The sequence below is a fragment of the Aythya ferina genome (assembly GCF_964211825.1).
Source record: "Aythya ferina genome assembly, chromosome: 28".
In the NCBI taxonomy this organism is placed as follows: domain Eukaryota; kingdom Metazoa; phylum Chordata; class Aves; order Anseriformes; family Anatidae; genus Aythya; species Aythya ferina.
The window spans coordinates 2,873,858-2,895,211 of record NC_140325.1 but is presented as its reverse complement, the minus strand read 5'-3'; the positions used below and the strand labels follow the sequence as shown (position 1 = coordinate 2,895,211).

At 57.7% G+C, this 21,354-nt stretch overlaps 1 protein-coding gene across 2 annotated transcripts; it reads left to right on the top strand.

Moving 5' to 3' along the window:
- Positions 1–2,055: 2,055 nt before the first annotated feature.
- On the top strand, positions 2,056–18,823 carry FIGNL2 (fidgetin like 2). Of its 2 annotated transcripts, XM_084500074.1 has the most exons (3): positions 2,056–2,191; positions 15,902–17,037; positions 17,137–18,823. In XM_084500074.1, the coding sequence occupies exons 2-3, from the start codon at positions 15,913–15,915 to the stop codon at positions 18,070–18,072; spliced, it is 2,061 nt and encodes a 686-aa protein (XP_084356200.1). In that variant the 5' UTR covers positions 2,056–2,191; positions 15,902–15,912; the 3' UTR covers positions 18,073–18,823. The 2 variants fall into 2 exon arrangements, with proteins under 2 accessions (XP_084356200.1, XP_084356199.1); XM_084500073.1 differs by having other exon boundaries at positions 15,902–18,823.
- The last annotated feature ends 2,531 nt before the right edge of the window (positions 18,824–21,354 follow it).

The following is a 21,354-nucleotide window of genomic DNA, read 5'->3' as shown; positions in this document are numbered from 1 at the left end:
CGGAAAGCCCCGACACATAATCCTTCCCTAAACCTAAACTGGAGCAGAACTGAGCCTCCAGTGTTTCACTGCCACGTCCACGCGCGCTCCCAGCTCCGTGCGTGTTAAATAACGGCCTGTGCTTTGTCCCATCCAAATTAAAAAGCACAATGGTGCATTGTTGTAACTGGGGAAAAAAAAAAAAAAAGGATTTTTTTGCATGTAAATAAGCTGCACTAAGAGAATTCAAGGTAGGAAGCAAAATGTGCTCCATCTGCGAGCCCGGCAAGGACCCACAAGCTGCCAGAGTTCGTTTCCATGGGAGAATGGCGAAACCCCAATTAGTGAAATTGTGTCAAACCGCTCAGGCCCCCGGTGCCCTCCTGCAGCCGTCCCTGCGGATTTCCCAGCCTGGGAGCAGCTGCCCGGCGTGGTCGTGCTCCCCCGAGCCAGCAGCATCCCGGAGAGTTCCCATCATGGGGAGGTGGAAATGGGGCACGGCCCCACGCACCCCCCCCATGCCCACACCGTCCCTGCGCTGCTCGGGGTCCGATGGATTTGTCCTTCCTGTGCTTTTATTGCATCAGCCCCAGAGGTGATATAGCATAGGGCTAAAAAAATAATAAAATAAAATAAAATAAAATAAAATAAAATAAAATAAAATAAAATAAAATAAAATAAAATAAAATAAAATAAAATAAAATAAAATAAAATAAAACAAAACAAAACAGCAGAGTGTATTTCTCTCCCCACCAGTTTTGGGGCTGAGCTGCGGTGTCGCATCACTTGTGGGTAGGGGCTGGGGCAGGGAACCGTGGCCGTGGCTCCAATATCGGCTGCTCCTAAGAGGAAAAATGTGTCATAATCCCTGAGGGATATGACACAACATTGGTGCGGGGGAAATAGCGCTGTAATGTGATTACATCGGGGAAGAGCCTGATCAAATAAAACCAACCGGGGGCTCGGGTAGCAAAGGCGAGGCAGCTGTGGGGCGTTCTTGGTGCAAACCGACCCAAGAAGGTGAATTTTGGGGCCCGGAAAAGGGAGAGCATCTCACACCGCCCCAGCTGATGCCGGGCTGAGCAAAGCCCGTGCGGGTCCGGTGGGGTGGCTAAATCCTTAATAAATGGTTGTCCTGCGGACACCTCCCATTGACACAGTATCCTTGGGGCAACTGTTTTATTTTTTGCGTGGTAAACTAATAGTAGGAAACTATTCCAGGTATTTGGGATTCCTCCGAGCGCAGTTCGGCAGCTGAGGACCCAGCCTTGGGCTCCCTGCAGCCACAGCTGGGTCCTTGGGGTACGGGCAGGGCCGGAATTGGGGTGCTGGGGGTCAGGGACAGGGTGCAGGGCAGTGGGATGCTGGAGTATGGGGGTGCAGGGTGCTGAGGAGCAAAGGGCTGGGGTGCAAGGATGTTGGGGTGCCAGGATGCCAGGGGCTGGGGTGTCGGAGTGTGGGGGTGCTGGGATGTGGGGGTGGAGGAGCTGGGGGTGCACGGGTGCTGGGTCTCTGGGGGGCAGAAGATTGGGGTGAGGGAGCACTGGGATGGTAGGGCACGGGAGACTGGGGTGAATGGGCTGATGAGTGCTGGGGTGCTGGGGTGCAGGAGGTGGGGGTGCATGGGTGATAGGGTGCTGGGGGGTGAAATGTTGCAGTGCGTGGGTGCTGGGGTGCAGGAGGTCAGGGTGCTGGGATGTCGGGGTGCAGGATGTTGGGGTGCTGGGGCGCTGGGGTGCAGGATGTCGGGGTGAATGGGTGCAGGGACGCAATCCACTGGGGGCCAGCGATGCCCAGCGGGGTCCAACCCTCCCTCTCCACCCCCACCTTTGTGCCGAGCCACCCCCGCCCGGGCTGGGAGCCGAATCCATCCCCAACCCCTCTCCAGCACCACCCCAGCTCCCTTCCCCCGTCCTCCCCTTACTCCCCCCCAAAGCCCCCCCAGCCCCCGCCGCCCCCTGGGGGCCGCTTCTCTCTCTCTCCCCCGCCCCGCTCCGCCCCAGCACCGCCCGGGGGCGGGCAGTGGGCGGCGGGCGGGGGCCCCAGCCCCAGCCTAGAGCCGGCCCCAGCCCCAACCCCAACCCCAGCGCCGGCCCCCAGCCCCCGCCGCCCGCGGGCCGCCCCGCATTGTCCGGGCGGCAGCGGGGCAGGATGCGGCCCCCCGCACGGCCGCCCGCCGCCGGGCTGCGTTAGGATCCGCCGGTATGAGGAGGTGAGTGGGGGGGCCCCGGGAACAGGGAGGGGGTTAAGAGGATCGAGGGGCGGCTCCTGGGAAAGCATCCCCTAATCCCGACCCCCCCCCCCCCCCCCTCCCCTTCTCCCACCCATCTCACCCCATCCCATCCCATCCCTCGCTCCCCCCCCCCTGCTCGGGGCCGCCCGTTCGTTTCTGGGCGGAATCAGCCGAGCTTGGGGTTTTTTTTTGGGGGGGGGGAACCGGGCGAATTTGGCGCTGTTGGAGGCAGGGAGGCGGAGAGGCACCGCGCATCCTCCTCCCCCCGCTGCTCCGGCCGTTGCCCTTTTCCTCGCCTCTTCACCCCCCACCAAAATAAAATAAAATAAAATAAAAATCGGGGAGCCGCGAGGGAACGGGACGGGCTCCGGGGGGGGGTCCGGAGGGGTCCCGGGGGGGTCCCGGCCCCAAACAATGCGCGCCCCCGCGCCGCCGCACGTCAAGCGCCCGCACCAAAACAGCCGCGGCGCTGCGAGCCCTTCCCCAAGCGCCTGCTTCAGCTTCTGGTGCTGCTTCTGCTCCTTTTTTTTTTTTTTTTAAGTGTGCTTCTTCCACTTGGAGGACAAAAGGCTCTTGGGAGGAAAAAAAAAAAAAAAAAAAGCAGAAAGGTTATTAAATAGCTTTGTAGGGTGTCCTCCAGCACACAGCCTCCTGTTCCTGGAGACTCCGAGCGCACGTTTGCATCCCGCTTCATTTCACCCCGCTGTGATAAAAATGAACGTTGCCATTAATTGGAGCCCGTGTTATTGTTATTATTATTATTTTTTTTTTTTTTTGCAATGAGCGGATTGCAAAGGTGCCGCCGTGATTTTAGAAGAGAACTTGAGTTGCTGGTGGGCTTTGAGCCTCTGGAGAGGGTGTGTGAGCGCACGAAGTACCGGCTGGGAATCGATTTGCTGGTTTCGTGCGTTGGAATCGAGGATTTCCCCGAGCTGCATCCCGGTGCCGTGGAGCCCGCGCGGCGATGACAGGGGGCTGGGGTCCGGCGCTCCCGCGGTGCCAGCACACGGCTCGTGTGCGTGGTGGCTCTGCACCAGGCATTTCTGCGGGGTGCGAGGCCCAGGAGTTGTTTATCAAATTAAACATTTGTTTTAGGTCTCTTTAGCAGAAGTGTGTTGACATTTTCTCTTCGGGGACTGCCGGGGATAATGAATGGCACATACTGTATTGTGTGCCTTGGAAAGCCTCGGGATCCTGCAATAACATAAACACCCCGGCCTGAATTCATCACAGATCTGAGCGGAATGGACTTGGTGTTTACATCAGTGATGGTTCTGAGCCGCAGCTTACATTTAAAGTTTATTATTGATTATGAAAACGTCCGTGTTAATACTTGTCAGTTGTTTTTTCTTTTTTTTTTTTTTAATTTTATTTTATTGCTGACAGCTGCAGTTTCACTCACGGAGCAGTAACTCGCCGCTCTCCCAAACGCTCCGCGGTTTATTTTTAAAGCTTTCACAGAGGAGAAGGAGAGGGCTCGGGGTGGGGTTTCGGCACGGCTTAGCCCGCGGAGGAGCAGCGCGCTGGCTCTCCCCTCTCACAATTAGTTTTCTTTTAACCGGGCTGCAGGGAAGGGTTTAGGCAGCCGCCTTTGTTCTCCCGCAGAGCCCCCTCCGCATTCTTTCCTTTTGCCATTATCATTTTGGTTAAACAGAAAGGCAAGTTGTGTACCATATGGATCATGTTAACAATTGCTTATCTGGAACTGGTGTTTTCTCCTCCCTCCCTTTCCCCCGGCCTTTTTCTTCCTCCTGACATCGGAGTTGGGGTTTTAACAGCATCCTCGCTTCGGTGCCGGTTCGCCGCGGTCCTGTAACACAAAACGCTTGCTCTCCTCCTCCATCCTGCCAGGGCTAATTCCCCAAGTAAAAACGTGGAATAAACGCCGAGAAGGCTCCGAGGCGGGTTTCACCAGGTCTTCGGAAATAAGGCAAACTCTCCAGGAGGGGCTTATTGAAAGAAACAGCAGAAATTGGTGTCTGCGTTCGTAGCTCCATGCCTCTGGTCAGCAACGTGCTTCCCCCTGCGTGGCTGGGGCTCTGTTTGCCTTTATTTGTTGATTGCCAGGAGATGATCCAGAGGATGCTTTCCGTGTTTGTACAGCCTGATACAAGCAGCGGCTGCGATTTTCACAAATGCCCACTTCAGGCTGCTCCCAGACCTGTAATTAGGCGTTCGAATAAGCGGGCTGAAAATTTGGGGTCCTCACCCCACGTCCGTCCAGGGGATTCGGTAGCTGCTGGAAGCCAGGCTATTGTTTTGGGTGCCCGAATCCAGCCCCGAGGGCCTAACCTCAGGCCGGGGCAGTGCCCGTGGGGTCGCCCCATTCACCTCCTCCTCCTCCTCCATCAGAAAAGGTAAACAAAAAAGGCTCGAGGAGCCATCCCTTCCGAAGCCAGCGTCAGGTCCTGCTTCAGTGGAAGCAATTTGGGGGGAACCAAACAGTCGTGCACAGCTTTATGTTCGTCATGATGAGATTCCTAACGATATTTTATAAAAATTCCTGGAAAGAGGCTGGATCTGTGTGCTGTGTCTCGCGGGTGTTTGAAGATGTTTCATCCTTTTTGTATCCTCCCAGGCGAGGAGATATTCCTGAGGGTACAAATGCCAGCCACGGGTTTCTCAGCAAATGGCCAGATGTGCTCCTTCCTTCCCTTCTGTCTTTCCGCTGTCCTGGGTTTTCTGCTCCTCTGCTTTCTTCCCTGCAGACCAGTTGTGTGCAGGGGAAGGGAATGCCTCCAGCCACAGCTCCCGGCGGTGGACGCAGGGACACCGGCTTTGCCTGTGGATTCCTAAAGGGAATTTCTCCGAGATGACATTAATGCATCTGGAGAAGCGATCGTGACCCTTGCGTGAGGCTGACCCTTGCATTTATGCCATTGTAAACACTTTTCAGCTGTAGTTTTTGAGCTCCACTGATTAGATGGCTCGAAGCAGGGCTCAGCCGTGTGGCGGGGGCTGTTGGGGCGCTGCCTTTGTCATCCCGGGGCAGATCCCTGCACATCTGCCCAAATGTCAGCTGTAATTTTGCAGCGTGCAGCAGAGCTTGAGCCTCGCGGCTCAGAGCATCTCATTTGCTCGGCGTGCCCCCTCCCTCTCCCCCCAGCTGCAGAAAACAGCCCCCAGCTCGGGTGCCAGCGAGGCAGAACCTTCTCTTCTAGTTTTTTTTTTATGGCAAACAAAGATGTTTTTCTCCCTCTTGGGGCGTGCTGGCCCCTCAGGCAGCTGCTAGGGTGTGAGCAGTGTGCGTGTCCCCGTGCTCCGGTGCACCGAGTTTTCCTCCTGTCCGCGCCGGCTGGGAGGAGAACCCGACTTAATGCAGGTTTTTAGCACCGTTGTCATGCCCACGCTCTAAAAACCTCGTTACCGCTGCTGCTGTGCTTGGGTTTATGGCGCTGGGCCCAAACCAGAATTTATCAGCATCAAGCAGGAAAATTCCCACTGCGGCATCAGGGAATTCCCATCTTCTCCTTCCCAGCCCTGGCAGTTCCCGGTCTGGAGGAAGGGTTTGTCCTCGTGCTGCCACCTCTGCTGTGGGTTCCCAGCATTGCTGCTTGCTGCGATCGCTGCTGGCCATCCTCTTTTTTTGCCTCCTGTTGGTTTTTCTTTGGAAAACCTTGTTCTCCAGCTCAGGGATGGCGAGAAGGACTTGCACCCCTTTCGTGGCCGTTTTGGGGTTTCTCAGCTGCTGTGTTATTTCCCCATTAAGTGAACATTTGCAGCTCCATCCCACAGCCCTGCAGCACTTTTTCTCCTGTCTTCATCAGCAGAGGATGCTGCTGCTGGCCACCAGCTCTGCTCCAGTGCTGGCCACCGGTGCCAGGGCTCGCAGCTTCCCCTCCACGGCAGCAACAGCCTTGAGTCAGCCCCGGCTCTTCGCAGCAAAGTTTATTTTGCTGTGTAACGAGGCCGCTGTAAAGTCTTTCTCCTGGCCTTGTGGCCTGTCATCAGCTGAAGTTAATGTTGGTTAAATTGTACAGATCGCTAGCACAATTTTTCCTGCAGTGGTGCATGCCTGGGGTCGCTTATCAGCAACCCCTGATCTTTATGGGGGCCCTAATAAACCCGGCCAAGGCCTCATGGACGTTGCTGACTTACATCTGAGAGCAGGGCAGGGTGCAAATTACACGTTTTTCTTCCCAGCTGCCTTCTCCCGAGCACAGGTAACTCGATCAAGGAAAAATTGGGCGAGTTTATTACATTACAGCGATGCCGTCACAGTCTGCATTGCGGAGGTGCCCGGGGCCCCGAGCCCTGGACCAGGACCCCCCATTTTGGGTGCCATTTAGAGACCAGCCAGGAGCAGCAGAGGCGTCCCCAGGCTGCTGGGGCTGCAGTGCCCAGGCAAGTGTTTTCCTTCAAAAGAGCCACTTTTTTTTTTTTTTTTTTCCCCCAAGAAAGTGAAAACTAATGTCAAGACAAATTGCACTTTAACCCACACTTGTCTTGCCTACAAAAAAAAAGCTGAATAATAGCTGAATAAGTGCCCCTTTCTCCTGCCCTGGCCAAACTCATAAGAGGAGGCTGTCCCTGACAAAGAATTTGCTGTGTAAATAGATGAGAGGTGCGGCAGCACCGAGCTGGGAAGGGACTCGTGGCAGCAGGGGACGCGGGAGCCTGGGTCCCCTCGTCCCCCGGCCGGTGGCTGAGCAGCTCAGCTGCTCTCGCTGTCATTAATCTCCCTTCGTGTTGCTTTAGGCCTCCGAAAGCAGCAGCAGCAGCAGCTGCCGGATGGCTTTGTCTCCTGCCTTGTCCTCTGCGGGGACGTGGCAGCTCCGTGGTGCAAGGGGACGTTGTCAGCTGGGCTTGCGGCGAGCCCCGGCTCCTCTCCTTGTTTGCCACCGCCTGTCTTGTGAGGGCTGCACACAGCAACGCTGCTCTGCGAGGGAAAGGTGGAAGGGATGAGTGCAGGGGAGCAGCAGCGTGTGCTCATGATTTGGGGAACCCGCGGAGCACCCGTCTGCGTCCCGCATCCCGACGCCTCCCGGGACGTGGTGGTGTGGGTGTGAGCGGTGCTGAGGGGACCGGTGGCTGCAGAGCGGGGTAACGAAACGCCAGGGGTGACGTGCTGGGAACCTGAGCTGTGTGAGAGGTGTTGGAGAGGTTGTGAAGGGCTTGGCCCAAATGCCATGGCCAGGTCCTGCCTGCTTGGGGCATCGCTCTGTGTCCTGCTCCCCATGTCACCAGTGGTGACTCCAGGCTCCCGAGCTGACCCTGTGTGATCAAGCAGCACAAAACCCAGCACCAAAACCTTGCAGTATTCCTGCTTCTGATGCTGAGACGTGGGGATTTTCTTACCTAGTTCGGTCAGATCTGGGACTACCACATCCCTGTCCCTGTCCCATCCCGTCCCCCATGCTCCAGCCCCATCCCAGCCTCGTGCTCCAGCCGGTTCCCAGAGCATCTTCCCCTCCTCCTTCGAAATGCTGAATCAGGCCACATGTTGCAAGCATAAATCTGCTGAAACAATAACGTGCTGCGAGCGGGCTAAACCTCGTGGCCCCCGTTTGTCGGGCAAGGACTCGGCTGCTCCTCGCCTGCAGCTCCGGTGCCCAGGGGAATAAACAACAGCGCTGGGAAGGATTTTATGTGCTGAGTGGGTTTGTAGTAACCCGAGAGTGCGCTGAGGTGCCCGGCATCGGCTCCACGTGTGAATGAGCCCCAGGGGCTCCCTGCTTACCGGGGTGAGGAATGCAGGAAATGGATTTACTTACGGGGTGGGCAGCCCTCGTGCTCGGGGCGAAGGCTGCAGCCGTGGGTCCTGACAGGAGGAGGAGGATGTTGGTGCTGGCTGGGAGCTGAGGAATTGGGCGGCGAGGAGGGGACAGGGATGTGGCAGCCGAGCTGGATGCGAGAGGCGCGTGGGGCTGCGGGTGGCAGAGCTGCTGGTGCAAGCAGCACAGCTTCCCGCCTGTTATTTTGGCCTTTTCTCACCTGCACCTTACAGTTTTATCTTACTCTTTGCAGCTTCACCCTTATAAAACAGCCAAGTGCCAGCAAGGTGAAAATAAAGAATATTTCCACCCCACTTAGGTGTTGCGGGTGCTTGGAGTGGATGGAGAGCGACGTCCCCGTAGTGTGATGCGGGTGTGCTGGTGGGCAGCACTGGCAGAGGGCTGGCGATGTGGAGACGTTTCCACCTTCATCTTCCTCATCCTCAGCTCCAAGCTGTGCAGTGGGGCAGGGCTCAGATCCCGGGGGGGCAGCAGGGCTGGGGTCAGAGCGTGGCCGTTGGTCGCCCGAGCCAGGTATGTGCTCCAGAAATAACGCAATTATGGATCTGACCTTGGGCTGTTCATATCCTCCTCGTACAAGGTGATTACTTTTTAATGAGTGGCTGCTGAAAAGGGAGGAAAATGAATTATTTCTGCCCTAGGATTAGCTCTCGGAGACAGGCCCGGCGCTGCCCGATCGATGCGCTCTTGGAGGCTGCGTGGAGCCAGCGCGGCTCAAAACTTCGCCCCAATTTCCCAGCACCGGGGAGCATCGATGCCTTCACTCTGAGGCTGCCATCGGGGTTGGGGGTGAAGCCTCCCCAGGGATGTAGCAGGGTCTGGAGCAGCAATTTTCAGTCTCCTGGTGTTTAGGCTGGACCTGCCATCCCCCAGAGCTCCTGTTTTTGGAGGCGAATTCCCAACTCGTTGTTGTTTAACCTATTTTTGTTTTTGAGCGGGAATGCACAAACGTGTAATAACTAGCAGAGGTGCTCGTACCCTGCTTCTACGATAAGGCAAATAACTGTGCAAGAAGTTTTAGGAGCTGTAGGAGCTCCGAGTGCAGCACGTGGGTCCCCAAAGTCAGCGTCTGTCCGTCCGTCCCTGCAACCAGAGGGGAGATGCAGCCTCCGGCCTGGATGAGGGCAGCGGTGTCAGCAAAGAAAGCAGCCCAAAAAGGGAACTTCTGGAAAATCCATTAGTGAATGGAGTGCAGGAGGGACCTCTGCTTTTCAGGCTGCTGGGGCGGTGTTTAAAAAAGAATCAGCGAGTCAAAAGGCTTGTGAAAACAAAAGGCACCGAGAGGCCTCCCCCAAGGCGCTGCGCGAGCGGGGCTGGACGCGTTGCGGGTGCATGATGCTCCGGGAAGCACGGGAAGGTGTTAAACAGGGGCTGGGGCTGGGGTCTGCCTTCCTGCCAGGCACAGAACGGGGGCACAAGGGGACCGAGAGGATGGAGATGCAGCAGTAAAAAGAGGGGTTTTTTGCTCAATTCCCCCCAGAGCGCGCTGCCTGGGGAAGGCACCGAGGCAGAAAATACAACCGCGTTTCTAAAGGCGCTGGATGGGGCAGGGAGGCTATCCAGAATTAGAGTTAATTAAGATTGATTCGTTCCGTGGAGGATATGAGCTGGAGCGTTACAGCTACCGCTGCGACAGGCTCCGGTGCACGCGGCAAATTATCTCCCTGCTGCAGCCCCGCTCCCGCTTCCTCCACAGCCTCCAGCCACGACCTGGCTGCAGCCGAGATATTGGAGCAGATAGAGCAGGAGGGGGACCTGGGGCTGGTGGCTCCTGGCTTGGCTTTGCCCCCCGGGGGAGTTCGTTATTGGAGCTGCAGCGTGAAAAATACCCGGGGAGGAGAGGTCCTGGGCTGGGTGAAGGGACTGGGGGTGCCACAGTGTCCAAAATGCTTGTGGGAAAACAAAACGTAGCCGTGATGCTTTCTTCTTGCAAAGGGAAGTACTGAAAATCGCCCTCAACCTTTTGGGTTTCACACACGTCCGGGCTCACAGACCACAGAGGGTCTGTCTGAGGCTTGGGTGCGTGCATGGTGCTGGGCACAAAGCAAACCATGGCTCCCTGGGTGCAGCAGCACAGATCCTTGCTGTAAACCTTCCTCCCCCTGGTATTTATAGATGCAAAAAGAAAATCTGGGCCTTGAGCTGGCCCATGACAGGTTGAGCTGTGTTGGCCAGCAGCATCGCATGTATTAGGGCCCAGTGGGGACCACGACTGTGCCCATGCTGCTCCCTCCTCATGCCAGCCTCTGGGCTTTGCCACTTGCAAGCTAGGGACTTGTAGCCTGCAAAATCCCTCCGGGGGCTCTGTCAGCCTCCGGGAATTCCCAGAACCCATCACCACGGCACAGCACGAGGACAGCTGCTGGCCCTGTGCCACTGCTTGCATGAGCAATGCGTCCTGATCCCAGCACCAAAACCCACTTCTGCTCCGTGTGGGACTGCGCACAGCAAGAATTATTCCCCCTTCACATCCGTGGCAGCAGAGCAGAGACCCAGAGCTGCATCCAGCCCCATTACACTTCTGCTTTGCTCCTCGTGGTGCAGCGAGGATCCCACAAACCAGGAGGGTCCCACGGTGCTGCTGCTGCTGCTGGCACCACGGAGCCGTGGCAGGAAGGGAAGAATCACGCAGGGCGCGTTGCATCCACGATGCCTTTCACAGCACCCTTCTTTTGGGATGACGGGGGGATGCGGCATGTCCTGATGTCTTTCAGCAAGTGGCTTTGAATGGGATGAGGTCAGGACATGAAGCTCTTCAGAGCAGCTTCGTCTTCAGTGGCAGCACCTCGCTGAGCGCCTTCTGGAGCAGCAGAGCAGGAGGTGGCAGAAAGATGCCTCTGGACCATATCCCGACGTCTTCCCGTCGACCCCACAAACCTGCAGGGCCAAAACCCAAAACCGGGTGCTCCAGGGGCATGCTCGCCACCCTCCCTTGTTATGCAGATCGCATGCAAATTGGGTCCGTTTGACCTCCTGACCTTTTTATGGGGCCACGTCTGCTTGGGGAAATTGTTCTGCTGATTAGAAATGGATTTTCCTCTCTAATGTAATCCTTGGAAAATGGGCTGGGCCCAACGTGCTGCAGCCAAGCCCGGCCCTGGGGAGCTCGCCTGGCATCAAGGAATGAAATTTTGGGGCAGGCCTTCAGTCCCAGAAGGGACCTGAGCAGCACCCATGGGCCACGGCCCCGTTCTCCAGGGTTTCTCCTGCACCTTGAGCACCCGCCCAGAGACCACCTCAGGGGACAGCGGGCTTTGATGACCTAAATGCTCAACGAAGCTTTTACTGAAAACCTCCTTCCTACCTGGGAACTCTCCTTCAAGCAAGGATCTACCGGGAGGTCACAGCTGAAATGTCTCCCCCGTGAACTTCCTATGGAAAATGAGGGCTTTTAGGGCAGGCGAGCATCTGCGGGATGAGAAGCAACGTCTGGGGGAGGCAATGAAATTCCTCAATCCACTTATTGAACCATCCTGTTATTAATAACATCCCGATTTTGCTGCCCATACCCCTGGTTCTGGTGACTCCCCGGGCACCCCACGCGTCCGGCTTCCTCCCGTGACATTTAGCGGCGAGTTTCGGGTCCTGCCTTGACAGATGGGTGATGCTCAGCTGCTGCCAGGCCGAGCGGACACGTATTAATTTTTCATTTGCTGGATGGGTCGTGGAGCAGCACAGATGGGCTGTGGCCCATTGGCCGGTCTCCGTTTCGTCCTGATGTCCAGCTGCTCTGCACTTGATATACGAGTGGGCAGCGTGGATGGTCCAGCCTGGGGCTGGCGGGGGTCCCTGCCCCGCTGCTTGGCCTGGCGTGGACCCACCAGGGCATGGAGATGACCGGGATCTGGCTGAAAGGCGTTTATCAGCGTGCAGAAATGTAGCTGGGATCTACAGCATCGATGCTAAAAGGCTTCTCGGGTCCATAGCGGGTGTCATAATTCTCATTTATTGCCGGGATCTGACTCGCCCTAACGCCGTGGCGCTCTGCCTACGCTGCGGTTGTAAGACAGGGGTGAGCCAACCCAGGGCAAGCTCCTCGCAGCAGCAGCCAAAAAAGATCATCAGGAAATGCCTCATTTAAAAGAAATACAGTCGTTCCTGCGGCCTCCCGCGCGCTGGGCTGAATCGGGAAAGTCTGTTCTCCCTTCCTGCATTTTTTTTTCCGCCTCGCCTTTCGCCTCGAAGCTCTTCGTGCTGCTCAGCCTCCAGCGGAGCAGCGCGTCTCCCGCAGCTCGGAGCAGCAAAGCGCTGAACCGTGGCCGAAAACCCAACGGCCATCCGAGTGCTGAGGCACGCTGCAAGACCCGGAGTGTCTCTACACAGACACAAACCCCTCTCGGTGCCGCAAATCCAGCTGCAAAGTGGAGCTGTCGGCTCGGGGGGGTCCAGGTTCTTGTCTAGATGCAGCGCTGGGCGCTGATAGCAAAATCCCACATGGCAAACCCGTGCAGCTGGTAGAAGAGATCTGTGTTGGCAGCGTTTGTAAGGGCTGTGGGAAGTGTTTGGTGAGGGGTGGGCTGAGAAATGAGACCCCCCCGCAGCTGGTTTTGCTCCCTCTGGGCCCAAAGTTTTCACGTGGGGGAATTAAAGCCCAGGCAGGCTCAGGACAAGAAGCTGCTGCGGACGGTGCGGCGATAATGAAACTACCCAGAGTCTTTTTCAAAAGCACAGATCCTCCACGACCGAGGAGCCCTCGGCAGATGAACCAGGAAGGCAGCAGCAGGATGAGCAAAACCCAGCAGGAACGGCTGAGCAGAGCAAGGGGGAAACTGAGGCACGGACGGCACTTTCAGGGCTGGGGCTGCTCCTGTGTGGCTCTTGGCTGGGTCTAAACCCCAACTCGAGCGCTTCCTCAGCTTGAGCCAGTTTGCTCCATGTTCTGTGCCCCCTTCTTTGCTATCCAAATCCCTTCGACCCCTCGCTGATCCCTCTGGGGAGAGCTGCTTGCTGCTGCCACCAGCGCGCGCTGCCTCGTGTCATTCGCCCGCGTTGGCTTTGCATCCAATTTTTATGCATGAGCACCAGCAACGCCTGCGTGTGCACACAAGCACGGCACGCACACGCCTCCTTTACACCCACAGCATCCGTGCCTCCACCGCTTGCTGCGTGCACGAGGGCCGTGGGTGCTGGCCGTGCCGTGGCCGCCCCGCGAGCCTCCAACAAAGGCAGCCACACCAGGACGATGCTGGCGAGCCCGGCGTGGCCAAAGCTTCATGGCTGGCCCTCAAATCGCTCGCTCTGAGCTTTCCTTGGGGGTGGGACAGCGTCAGGGAGCGCACCCCGTCCCCAAGGCCGAGCGGTTGGACACCCTTGGCGGTGCGCCCCGGTTGTGCGCGGCTAAAAAGCCCCCTAACAAAAGCCCAGTTCAGAGTTGCTGCTGAATAGATTAACAAGATTTCCATAATTAGGGCGGGAGGGAACAATAGGATTCTCCCCTGCCCAGCCCCCCCTCCCCGCCTTTGTCTTGCGCTTTAGATAATGGGCCAGCAGCGAGGGTGGGAACCGGCCGTGCCATTTGGTCACTGGACAGTAATTTTCTCACACTGCCAAGGGGAGCATTGAAACATCTGTCCCGCTCTGAGAGCTCATTCACGTTACATTGCAGCCCCCTGACAACTTCTCCGGGGCCTGCCAGCCCTCCCCCTTCGCCGGGCGGTCGGGTTTTTAAGGGTGTGATGGGGTTTTCACTCGGTTTTACGTCTCCCGACTGCAGCTCATGTTTAAAGGGGTCAGATGGAAGCGGTTTTCGGTCTTTTCACGCTCTTGTTTGCTTTTCTCGCTGCAGCGGTGCCCTGAACGTCTCCTGCTGGCAGCAGCGCAGATGCACGGCTGTGTTGATGTGCCCAGGGAGACCCCCAGACCCCCCCTGCCCCTTTTTCTCACCGCTGCTTTGCCGTGAGGCTCAGTGCTGGGGATGGAGCTGGAGGACCAGCCGCGGCCACCACCACACGGTGACATTGTGCTGCCAGCCACCAGCCTCGGGGTCACTTTAGGCATCCAAAAATTCCTTGCTCTTTGCCTGCTTTTAGACACCCAGCTCTTAGCTGGCATCCAAAGGCTTCAGGTGCTGGCATCAGCCCATGCTATGGGGAAAAAAAGCAGAGCACTGCTCGGAGAAATAACCCAGAGACTGTGCTCATCCTTGTTGGGGTGTTTTTGTGGGAAATTAAGCTAGCACTGCCCAGATTTGTGAGTTGCACCCCAGTTTTGGGTTTGTACCTGGCTCCTGGTGCAGCTGCAGTCCCTGGATTTGCATCCCCAGTGTGTCCCCCCCGGACCCGTGCCCCTGCCTTTCCAGATGCATTTTGCTGCCCTGGGTTTCCAGCACAGAGGGGCTGCTGCGTGGCTTGGCATGTGCCAGAGCCACTCTGAGCACCCATGGGATCTCACCGCTGGAAGCTCTTTTGGGCCAGAAACAGCTTTTTCTTGCAGTTTGGCAACACACTGGGATCCTGACCTAGAAAGGGGTTTCCTGGCTGGTGTCACAGTGTGGAACAAGGATGGAAACTCCTGGTGCTTTAGTGTCCTCCAAGAAAAATAATGTGTATATAATGTTTTGTTCCTCACCCCAAACCTCATTTTTCCTTTTAATAGCTTCTTCGTGCCTTTTGCTCCCAGCCAGAGGGGAAAGGTCCCCCTTGGCCGCCACCACCTCTCTCTGCCCAGCCAGAGCCCATGAACAGCTCGGGGAAAATCTGCTGCGGGAGCAAAGGTTTATTGGAAAGCGTTCTCCTTTGTGCTCATTAAAAAGGGCCCTTTCCCGCAGGCTGTCTTGGCTGTCTCTGTCTGAACGTTTATCTATCGGTAGCACTTTAATAATGGCAAGTAAATGCAGGGAGGATGCCGGATAAAGCCACGCAAAGCCGCCATTTAAATCCTCTTGTGTAAGTTTGATATCCAAAGTGGAAGTACAAATGCCATATAAGTCAATTAAAGCATTAAGTAATCTAATTGTGCTGTGGTCACAAAGTGGCTTAAAGGCTGAGCGCGGCGGTGAATGGTGCGCGAGGGCCCTCCCGCTCCCGCTGCAGCCGTCCCTGCGGCTTTGTGCAGGAGGGCAGGGGGGCTGCTGGGGGGGCGCGGGGGACCCGCACGCAGATAACAATGGGGCACGCCGCCGTGGCAGGGCTGGGTGCTGGCCATCGCTTTTCTGTCTTCCCCTTTGCCGAAAAATGTTGCCAGCAGGCAGCGGTGCGAGCGGCTGAGCAGAGGGATGCTGGCGAGGCTTGTGCTCAGCCCAGGTGGAAGGGCTGCTTCCCACGTGCGTGTGCAAGCGTGCAATGCAAGCCCCCAGGCCCCGGCCACCTTGGAAAGCTGGAATTTGCACGGCTCCCACCCGGGCTTTGTTCCTTGGGCAGGAGCCGTGCTGGACGCACGGGGCTGCGTGGAGCTGCTCGCATTGTCTGCGCTTTACCCCAGCGCTCTTCATGCTATTAATATGCGAAACACTATCAATGTGCTATTAATACTACGTGCGTTATAATTATCACGAGTGCCTTAGTATGCTATTAAAGCTGGCTTTGCAGTGGCCGGCCAGTTCATGGCTTCTGGGCCCTGGAAAATAAAGAGAGCAAGCCCCAGCTTGGGGAGAGGGATGCAGGGGCTGGAGCTGCCGGTGGGCTTTTGGAGGGGGAGGTGGGCGTCCCGAGGGCACGGGCTGGTGCCGTGGCTGTCACATTCTGTTGGGCGACGCGTTCTGTTGCTGGTAGTCGGGGGTGATTTCATCACTGGTGCAAGATTTTTGCGTTGGTTGTGCAAGATTTTTGCATTAGTTGATGCAAGAGGGCGGTCAAGGGGCTTTTCGCATGGGAGGTGCATAATTCAGAGCATACGTTTGGAGCTGAGGGGTGCAAAGTGGTCCAGATGGACAGGGTGGTACAGTGGGGTTTGGGTGCAGAGAGGCGCTTGTCCTTCTATCATTGGTCTCACCCTACCTCCGCCCTGTGTCCCACAGGTCTGTCGAAGATGCACTGGTCACCAGAGCATGCCCAGTCCCTGAACCAGTGGCCGGAGCAGCACCTCGACGTCTCCTCCACCACCTCCTCGCCCGCCCACAAGTCCGACCTCTACCCCAGCACCCGCCAGCGCTTCAACTACGCCTGGGCCAACGACGACATCTCGGCCCTCACTGCCTCCAACCTCCTCAAGAGGTACGCCGAGAAGTACTCGGGGGTGCTGGATGCGCCCTACGAGCGCCCGGCGCTGAGCGGCTACGGGGATGGCGCCTTCGGGCCGGTTAACGGGCAGAAGGGGGACGGGGAGCCCTGGCCTGTGCCACACGGCTCCGACGGCGCCTACCCGCTGACCCCCATCCATGATGGCCTCCCCGGTGCCAAGGCGGTGGTGCCACCCGCCGTCCCCGCCGGCAGCGCGCCGCTGGGGCTCGGCGGCTCCCCGGTGGTGTCCGCCAACCTCGCCGATCCCATCTACCCCGGGAACTCGTGCGGAGGAGCGGCCGGCTCCGGCGGGCTGGGCTCGTCTCAGGAGTACCCCGCAGGCTACGGCGGCACCTACTTGCCCTCTGGCTACTGCGCCCAGCCCAGCACAGCACTTGCCCCCCCGCACCCGCCCGCCCTGCACGGCTCGGGGCTCCTGCAGCCCACGCACCCCTCGTCCGCCTTGGTGCCGGGCTACGGCTCCTCCGGCCCCGTCTACAACTATGCCTCGGGCAGCTACGCGCCGCAGCCGGGCTACGGGGCCATCCACCCGCCCCATCCCTCTGCCTCCTACCTGCCCTCGGGCATCGCAGCGCCCACCCCGCTCCCGGCCCCGCCGCCTGCTGCCCGCCCGCCCGTGGTGCCGGCATACGGCTACCAAGGGGCCGGCTTGGCCCCCCTGGCCGTGCCACCCCTGGGCACCGAGGCGGCAGGTGCCCTGAAGAGAAAAGCTTTCGATATCTCCGGCGGGGAGGATGAGGCAGAGGGCAGGTATCGGAAATACAGCTACGAGCAGCCAAAGTCCCCCTACCCCATGTCGGACAACGGCGAGTGCCGGGGCAACGGGTTCCCGAGTGCCGGCAAGAGGCCGGCGGGAGCGGGGAGCACCGAGGAGCACAGCGGCAAGTACGGTGGGCAGCCGATGAAGAGCATGGTCTCGCCACCCTACGGCACCGGGGAGGCCCCGCTACGGCCGGCAGAGCCCTTTGAGAAGTTCAGCCCCCCCCTTGCCAATGGGGAGCGGGCGGCCGAGCTGGGGCCCCCCTTCCCGCTGCGGCTGCCGCCCAAGGCGCCCGTCTTCGGCAGCCCGCCGGTGGAGGAGCAGCCCAAAAACGTCGACCCGCTGGTGTTGGAGCTGGTGAACACCAAGATCGTGGAGCGCGGGCCGCCCGTGCAGTGGACGGACATTGCCGGGCAGGTCTCCGTGAAGGCCACCATCGAGGAGGAGCTGGTGTGGCCCATCCTGCGGCCCGGCGCCTACACCGGGGCGAGCCGGCCGCCCCGCACCATCCTGCTCTTCGGGCCGCGTGGCACGGGGAAAACCCTGCTGAGCCGCTGCATCTCCACCCAGCTGGGCTCCACCCTGCTGAAGCTCAGCGGCACGGCCCTGCTCTCCACCTGGAAAGCCGAAGCCGAGAAGATCCTGCAGACCGTCTTCTTCGTGGCCAAGTGCCGGCAGCCCTCGGTGGTGCTCCTCACCGAGGCGGAGTCCCTGCTGGTGGCCCAGGACAGCGGCCAGGCTGGAAACCTCAAGTCCCAGCTCCTCTCCTACCTGGACAACGTAGCTACCTCGGCCGAGCAGAACGTGGTCATCATCGGGACCACCTCGCGGCCCGGCAGCATGGACGAGGCTTCCCACCGGCGCTTCGCCAAGCGCTTCTACATCTCCCCGCCGGACAGCATCGCCCGGCGGCAGATCCTCCACCACGTGCTGGCTCAGCAGGGCTCCTGCCTGAGCGAGCGGGAGATGGCCTCCCTGGTGCAGCACACGGAGAGCTTCTCGGGCGGCGAGCTGATCCAGCTCTGCCAGCACGCCGGGGCCACCACGCTGCACGGCTTGCCGGGCCAGATCCAGCCCACCTCCTACAAGGACTTCGAGAAAGCCTTCTGCAAGGTCCGCCCCGCCACCTCGCAGAAGGAGCTGGACTTGTTCGCGGAGTGGGATAAGATGTACGGGTCCAGGCACTGACGGCGCGGCCCCCGGGGGGTGACCGCCCGCCGCCCCCCGAACCGCGCGAGCCTCCCCGGGAAGACCTGACGACAACCACCGTACCTCTTTCTCATGGTTTCTGACGTGACTGGGCTGGTTTGGTTCTTCGCTTTTTGGAAGCAGTCGCTCACTGAACTCAGGATAACCTATTTATTATTCGCCTGCCTCCCCGGGCAGCCGCTTCCAGACCAGCGACGCGATGAGCGGGGCTGGGGGCGCGCCGGGATTCGGCTTTCCGCCGATCCGATCGATGCAAGAGCCCCGTGCCTGTTCGCAGAGGCTCGGGTTTCCATCATTTTTCCTTGTTTCCAACAAAAATTGCCCGGGGCAGCGATGCCCTCGGCCCGGAGGAAGCGGCACGGGGAGGGGGGAGGCAGGGGGGGATCGCAGAACCCAGGGGTTTGGAGTAAAATGCTGTAGATTGTTTAATATACTAGACTTCGTTTTTATTTTTGTAAGGTATGTAGTATTTTTTTGTTTTTCTTTTTAACTACTCAGGAAAAGAATTACCTCAGAAAAAAAAGAAAAAAAAAAGAATGTGTTTTTAAAAACTCTTTTTATCTTCTCAGAAAAGGAAAAAGAGATTTGAAGGGTTTGCAGTCTTAGGACAAAGCTGTCTTGTGCATTTGCTTCCAAAAAGGGTGACAGAAAGGCGAAAGAAAAGAAAAGAAGAAAAAAAAAACTTGAAGCTGTTACAAAGATGAAAGTTGAATGTATTTTGGGTGCTTTTCACATATATTATGCCATAATTTTATTTTGATTTGTTTTGTTTTGTTTTTGTTAACATTGTTATTGTAGTGTTTGGTGGAGTAACGTGTCTTCGACGGAAGGAGTGCTAGTGCCGTAGTTTGAGAGCTGTCGCCAGCACCGCTTTTTGGATAAACCTCAGCTCGCCTCCCCCCTTTGGCCTCCGTCACCACCCCCGTCGGCCTCGTGGGCTGGTGGGGTTTTTGGGTTCAAAAGTCATTTTTTTAGCGCTACGTCTTGCGCTTGGGAGGCAAACTCCCCCCCCCCGAACCTCAGGGTCTGCGCACGCAGAGCAGGAAAAGCCTCGGTGGGGGCGCGGGGCCGAGCGGCGGCTTCACCCTCCCAGTGCTCAGGATGCCAAAGGAGCCAGCTTTTGGGGGGGTTCCCCAGTTTTTTTGCAGTTTCCCACTGAAGCACACGCGTGCAAAGGGCATTACCGGGGAGGCCAGCACCGGGCTGCTCCGGGAGTCGCCTCCTCCCCATCGCCTCCAAAAAGTGGTACTGGGTTCCTGAAGACTTTTTATTATTATTATTATCATATTTGACTTTGTACACTCTCTGTAACCACTTCTACCTCATTTTGCAACATATTGTACATGAAAGTATTTAATTCATGTCTTATTGATGTCTGAAAAAAAAAAAAGAAATGCTTTTGAACTGTAATGGTCTACCTCAAGAAATACTGTATTTTAAAAAGAAAAGTATTACACAGTATTAAAGAGATTACATGAAAGCCCTCCTGAGAGCTCGCGGCTCCTTGTTCCAGCTCTTGCATCCCCCAACTTTTTCAGCCCTAATGGGGTTTTGGCACTTTGGGTAAGGGTGGCTGTGGGATACGAGGGGACAAGGGACAGTAGGGACATGGGGGGGTCCAGGTGTGCCCCATCCCCTCATTAAGACCCGGCCACCACCAGGAGGGGATTATTCCTGTAGAGGACCCCCCACCCAAATTCTGGGGGGCTCATGGATTCAGCATGGCCATGGGGCAGTTAGCTTTGGGGTTTCAGTGGGGTTTTAGCGTCGGTGCTGCTTAGGTTTTTGCTGCTGCTGGGTTATGTTGTCTCTCTGTCAGCACCAGGTGCAATTTTTAGTTTGTTTTAAGCTGAGTAACAGCAGAACACCTGCCTCTGCTGTTGCTGGTGTCAGTTTTGCTGGTTCAAGATCACGCTCCAGGGCTGGAGGTTTTTGGAAAGGGAAGCTCTCGATTATGGATGGGGACCCTGCAAATCTGGGCAGACAGGGGGAGCGAGGCAGTTTCCTCCTGAAACTCTGTGAGATTCCCATCAAACGAGCATGCGCAGCCTCGGAGGGGAAGCTGTGCTTTGATGCTCTCGTTAACAGCCGCCTTCGTTAATGAACGTCAGGGGAAAAGCCGGCTGGGTGCCTGCTTGCTCCTTTTCCCACGCGCCTCGGTGGGGCTGGCGGGCGGCATCGCCTCTCCCTCCGGGCTCTGGGACCGCGGCTCAGCGGCGGTGCCAGGCGAGCAGCCTGGGTCGCGGGGCAGAATTAATTGTGCTAATTAGCTGGGCGACACCAGGGTGCCTCCGTGGGCAGCGGGGCGAGGAGCTGCGGAGGGCAGGGGGGCCGTGGTGGCGTTCCTGGCTCTTGTTGGTGTCCGTGGAGGTGCGTGGAGCCCTTTGTGCGTGCTCGGCATCTGTGACAATGAGGCCAGCTCTGGCCTTTTATTGGGACCCCCTGAGGTTACTGTGCTATGAATAAATTACTTGGTAGATGGGCTGCCGAGCTGCAAGCCTGGAAAATGGGAAGAAGGCTCCTTCCTCCTCCTCCTCCTCCTCCTGCAAAGGGAGGCTTGGTTCTGCTGTTCCCCACCTGCTGCGAGCATCCCGAGGCCGAGCACGCAGAAGCTGGTGGCACTTCACACCTCACATCCAGCCGGTGGGGTTTGGGGTTTTGCAGTGCTCCCCTCCCCCTGTCCCTATACGGGCCGTGTTGGGTTTCAGGGGCCCCTTGCTTGGGCAGCAGCCTCTGCTTTTGTTCCTGAGTCCAGCCATGGCCAGCAAAGTGCCTCCATGTGCCGGCGAAGGCCCCTGGCAGTGGCTGAGCTATCGCTGCTGGGGGGGACCCAAAATAGTGCCTTGGGGAGAGCAGAGCTGGGTCCCAGAGCATGGAAAGCTCAGCTGGAGGCTGCTTCCAGCTGGGATGTGATGGCAAAGGCGGCTGAGGTGGATGCTTCCTGGCACTGCAGAGCACTGAGATGAATTTGCAGCCGGGCCCTGACCTTTTGGAGGGATTTGGAGACTTGAAAATGGAAAGCATGCGTGTGGCTGAGTAACACCACAAAGCTGGTGAATCCTGCCCGCTTGAGCCAGCCCGAGCTCCTGGCGTTTTGGGGGATGCTCTGATCTCCCCAGCTCCTCTGCTTCTCCCAGCAGGAGAAACCCACCTCCACGTGGCAGCAGGAATGGGGCAGAGAACAGGTTTGTTTAAAAGAGACTTTCTGTAGCAAGCTCTGATAAGAGCAGCATAGAAAAAGTGATCTCGTTGAAGGCCTCT